Here is a 5,956-nt window from a genome sequence, read left to right as displayed (position 1 = left end):
CATTTATTGCGCTTAAGCTGCAAGTAAACAGCACTCATTAGATAAGTTCAAAATGAAGAATAAAACAAAGAAAAATTATAGACATATGAAAAAAAGGGGGTGGGAAATAATAAGTAAAAAAACAACAAACAATATTTTATTTAAAAAAAAGAAAGAAAAAAAAAGTGAAATGTTAATTAAAAAACCGGAAAAAAAAGATATAATCTTTTCTTCAGCCCACACGATTATATCCGCAAAACAGAGTGCTTTCTGATATTGTATCAATAAAGCCAAAGCAAAATATATTAATACAATAGTGTGAGGAGCACTCAAAAATTTTTTTTATAAAATAACTACATAAAAATAGATCATAAAAAGTAATAAATGTAATAAAAGTAATAAAAGTAATAAAAGTAATAAAAGTAATAAATGTAATAAATCAATAAGATTCTAAAATACTTTCTTAATGATCTCAATAGTTTTTGTTTAAAGATATCAAATAGATTCTCTTTACCTTTAGGTATGCTAACAGAATGGAAATGGGAAGTTTATTATTACTTTAAAAACTTTATTTTCAATAATAAGGATAATTTAAATAAGAATAACAATTCAACAAATTTTTCTAATATTGTTCAATCAATTAAGCAACTTCAAAAAAATTTTGTAATTACTCCCATAGACAAAGCTAACAATAATTATGCTATATTCTGTAAAAAATTCTATGCTGAACTTTTAAATACGGAATTAAAAAATAGTAAAAATTTTAAACTTAGTAATTTCAATAATAATATAGTCATTAAAAAAATTTTAACTTTATATAAGAGATTAAAAATTAAAATTAGCAATATACAATTTCCTTACTTAATTATCAGTCCTAAATTTCATAAAATTCCTGTAAAATTTAGAACTATCACATGTGGATCTAATACTTATCTAGCTAAACCTGGCACCATTTCCTCTAACTACTTAAATAAAATTATTAAAAATATTTCTAAAGAAGGTTTCTCTTGGATTATCACTAATAATCATTCAATTTTAGAATTCATTAAACATAATAAAATTAATTCTATTGCGACTTTTGATTTCCAGGATCCTTTCAATAGCATTCCCCTTTCTAAACTAAAAGATGTCCTTTTAAATTAATACTATGATTTTAAAAATATCCATTGCTGCGATTTTGATTATTGGGAAATTCTGATTAATTTTTGTCTTTCTAATAATTATCTTTACAATGGAAAGGATATTTTTCTTCAAATTGATGGAATACCACAAGGATCTAATTATTCATCTCTCTTAGCTAACTTATTTTTGCATTATTATGAAATAAATTTTACTGTTAGTATTAAATTTGTTTTTAGTATTAAATTAGTATTAAATTAGAATTAAATTCGTTTTGATAATTGATGACTTAATTATCTTTAATTTTCAAGATTTTACTATTTTATTAAATGATGTTTACCCCGAGTAATTTATATTGCTTCGTAATCATGATGATAATATTAATTTCAATTTTTCGGATTTGGGTATTATAAAAGCTGAAAATATCTGCTTTTATGATTTATATGATAAAAGAAATGATTTTAATTCTCATATAAATAAACTGATTACTTGGAATTCTAATGTTTATAGGAGCATCTATTTAAAACCACTTTTAATGAAATGAATAGAATAAAAAGAATATGTAGTAATATTTATTTATCCAAAAAACAAATCGATAAACTCTTTCAAAATTTGTTAAAAACAGTGCATACCCAACTAAAGTAATAAAATTCTAAAAAATCATTGAATTAATCGTATATTTATGTGGATATATTTACTAAAAATTTTCTTTGTTAATTGATATAATTTTCCCATGTGCAAATCCATCTCGGGTAAATCCGTTGCCAAAATTATTTACTAAATTTCTTTGTTAATTTCTATAATTTTTCCATGTGCAAATCCACTTCGGGCAATTCCGTGGTCAAAATTATATACTAAAAAATTCCTTTACTAAAAAAATTCCTTTTTTAATTTACATAATTTTTCCATGTGCAAATCCATTTCGGGCCAATCCGTGGCTAAAATTATTTACTAAAAATTTCTTTATTAATTTATANGCAAATCCACTTTGGGCAATTCCGTGGTCAAAATTATATACTAAAACATTCCTTTACTAAAAAAATTCCTTTTTTAATTTACATAATTTTTCCATGTGCAAATCCATTTCAGGCCAATCTGTGGCTAAAATTATTTACTAAAAATTTCTTTATTAATTTATACAATTTTCCCGTGTGCAAATTCATTTCGGGCAAATCCGTGTTTAAAATTATCTACTAAAAAATTGCTTCTTTGTTAATTTATGTAATTTTTCCATGTGCAAATCCATTTCGGGCAAATCCGTGGGTAAAATTATTTACTGAAAATTTCTTTATTAATTTATACAATTTTTCCATGTGCAAATCCATTTCGGGCAAATCCGTGTCAAAATTATCTACTGAAATTTTTTTCTTTTTCAATTTATATAATTTTTCCATGTGCAAATCCATTTCGGGCAAATCCGTGGATAAAATTATGTGCAAAACAGGCAATTCATATTTCTCTTTTCTATTTTATATTTTTTTCTTAAATAAATATTTATTTTCTAAAATTATTTATGGTCAACTTCTTTAAATTACCCAGCATAATATTACCTTGCGCACATCCATTTCGTGCCCCTCCTTGGTAACTAACAAATCAAACGCACTTCAGCAATGCAGTAAGAACGGCACTTTAAAACAAAACTCCTATAGTTACGCTCAATTTGCGCTTTTGTTTTAATAGTTTGCAATCTGGCAATCCTGTTACGAAAATATTTTTTAAATCATTCTTGAAAAATTTCCCGTTCATGTAAGTACATTTGAATTCGCTACTCGCTTTATGGATTTTGTTTTATTCTGTTTTTTTCTTTTCCTTTTATTTTATTTTCTGTTTTTACGTGTTATTTTTACTTATTGCGTTCTATTTTATTTGTTGTAATTTTTATAAAAAATTTTTTTGAGTGCTCCTCACACAATTGTATTAATATATTTTGCTTTGGCTATATTGATACAATATCAGAAAGCACTCTTTTTTGCGGATATAATCGTGTGGACTGATGAAAACATTATATCTTTTTTTTCCAGATTTTTGAAAAAAAAATTATGCTTTTTTTTTCCAGTTATTTGTTTTTTTTTTATCATTATTTTTCTTTTCTCCCCTTTTTACATTTGTCTGTAATTTTCCTTTGTTTTATCTTCATTTTGAACTTATATATATATATATATATATATATTTGTAGAAAATATNTATATATATATATATATATATATATAATAATACTTCCCTCACTTAACCTGGCACCATTTTCTTTAACTACTTAAATAAAATTATTCACGATATTATTAAAGAAGATTTATTATTTTTTACCTGGATTATCACTCATAATCAACCGATTTTCGAATTTATTAAACAAAATTAAATGAATTTTATTGCGACTTTCCAGGATCATTTCAATAGCATTCCCCTTTCTAAACTGAAAGATGTTCTTTTGAGTTATTACTATAATTTTAAAAATATCCGGAATTGCGATTTTGATTATTGGGAAATTTTATTTAATATTTGTCTTTTTAATAATTATCTTTTCAATAGAAAATATATTTTTATTCAAATTGATGAAATACCACTAGGATCTGATTTTTCATCTCTCTTAGTTAACTTAATTTTTTTTTAAATTAAAAACTAATAAAATTATTTTCACTATGTATTAGTAACAAAATTATTTTTATTTTTAGTAATAATTGATATGCGTACATGAAATTGAACTAAGTGAAGGAACAAATTGAATCAGTTTTGGATGACCGAAAATTCATTAACTGACCTAAATACTGTTCCCTAGATAACAACGTTACCAGATTGCAATAAAAATGCGACAGTAACGGAGACTCATCCGTGAAGTCACTTTTAGTTTTGTGACGTCGATGCGTAGGTTTAAAAAATTTACTATGTCTTCGTTTAGTGACGTCACACTTTGACACCACCCAGACGTCAACATGAAATCACACTATGACTTAAAATTATCGGAGTAATGTCATCGACGAAAGCGTGACATATTTACGTCCCAATAGGCTCATAATGTGACAAAACTGTGACATATTTACGTGTCACCAATGACACGGTGTGACGAATCCGTGACAGATTTACATATTAACGGGTCTTGATGTGACGAAAGTGTGATATATTTACGACTCAACGGGATCGCTGTGTGACTAAGTTGAGACAATAATAGGTCACATCTTCGTCACACAGGGACGTCATAACGACAATTAAATATGTCACTGTGGTCCCAGGTAGGGGCCTAGGTAACGTCAAAATGTGACGCCACCAAAGGCGGACATAATGATCTACGTATTTATGTGCATCAACGTCGCAAAATCTGCACGTGACTTTTCAAATGAGTCTTCGTTACTGTAGCACTTTTATTGCAATCTGGTGATGGTGTTACCTGGGACGTACTTTCATATGAATTTCAAAGTTAGTTACAATAATCCCACCAGAAAAATGTTTATCATAATCAAGATTTTTTATATTTCAGAACTGCATAATCTCTCTAAACAAAAAGATGTTCCAAGAGTTCCTTAAAAGCGTTTGTGGTGAGACAACAGCAGCCATCATCGTGATAGTTGTTGTTACCGTCTGCATTTATTACTACAAAAGGAATAAAGGTTTGCCTCCGGGACCCGTGTCTTTCCCCTTTTTCGGTTACTCCCTCATCCTGAAAGATGACACTTGTCACCGGACACTGGAAAGATTGCAAAAGAAATACGGTGATGTATTCAGTTTCACTTTTGCCGGTACTCTGTACATCAACATGGGAAGTATGAAGGCCGTTCAAGAATTTCATTTAACCCATGCAGAATGCTTTCAGCGAAGCAACGATTTTTCAATTATCTCATATTTCTTCAACAGTGGTACGTTATTTCAACAGCATATTTTAAACACCACCTGCTCGCTCCGTTCACTAAACCCTATATCTTATTCATCCTTTTTTCGTTAGTCAATAATTTCCACAAAAACAAAGTACATTTTGTTAACGAAATATACAATAATTGCAGTTTTATTCAGGAACATGTTTCCAATATGTTAATCGTTATGAAATGAACGATTACCTGAATGTGAGAAATATTCACCTGTACTTGAAAAAAAAAGTTAACCTAAGGAATGCAGTTTATGTGACTAAATAAGAATAAGATAACAAGATTTAAAACAGCTCAAATAGGGAACGGTTTTCTATTTATTCCTTTTTTTTTATCTTTTAAAATTTCAATGTAAAGATATCTGGCAAAATCTTATCTTTTACTTTTTTTTTCTTTTGATGGGCATCAACTCAAGGGTGAGCTTTTAAAATAACGCTTTTGGTTGAGAAAAAGTTTTCTATGACAATGGATTAATCGACAAAAAATTTGAGTTATGTTTTACGCATTTAAAAAAAATTTAAAAAAAAAAAAAAAAAACTTACCAAAAAAATTTTTTTGAAGGAAAAAAACCTTACGTTAATTTAAATAAACAATGCTTTATTGCAAGTTTAGCTATTAATAATTCTCAAACTAATGAATAAATGTTTTTTTTTTATTTCGTTGTGTACTTGTGCATTTTCGACTTCTGCCACACCTAGACGTCACACCCGTTTTATAGGGCGGACCCATTCATACATCCATTCACTCATTCACAGAAATTTTGACCTGAATCAGAGAACAATCAATCTCCAATCCAGTACCCCCAGAGATATTGATTTGTTATGGGAACATGGAGAACTTTGCGACTCGACAGATTGAACATGTATCAGTCACCATTTTACTCTTCAGCCGGCGGGGTTCGAACCCACGAACTCTCGGACATGTTCACCGACCAGGCTATCCCGGCCCCATTTATCGCCAGTTTTACTCATCGACACTCCTCAAAGGCCTCGCATTACGGACTAAAG

General features: G+C 28.3%; 1 protein-coding gene across 1 annotated transcript in view; it reads left to right on the top strand.

Annotated features, from left to right (window-relative positions):
• Positions 1-5,956, top strand: part of LOC107443510 (cytochrome P450 2F3) — a 21,760-nt gene that overhangs the window by 4,800 nt on the left and 11,004 nt on the right. The window contains exon 2 of the mRNA XM_016057413.4: positions 4,568-4,943. Coding sequence (XP_015912899.2) covers positions 4,568-4,943 — 376 coding nt within the window. The remainder of the gene's footprint in view (positions 1-4,567; positions 4,944-5,956) is intronic.

This window comes from Parasteatoda tepidariorum, chromosome 3, assembly GCF_043381705.1.
Source record: "Parasteatoda tepidariorum isolate YZ-2023 chromosome 3, CAS_Ptep_4.0, whole genome shotgun sequence".
Classification (NCBI taxonomy): Eukaryota; Metazoa; Arthropoda; class Arachnida; order Araneae; family Theridiidae; genus Parasteatoda; species Parasteatoda tepidariorum.
This window is presented reverse-complemented; position numbering and strand designations above follow the sequence as displayed.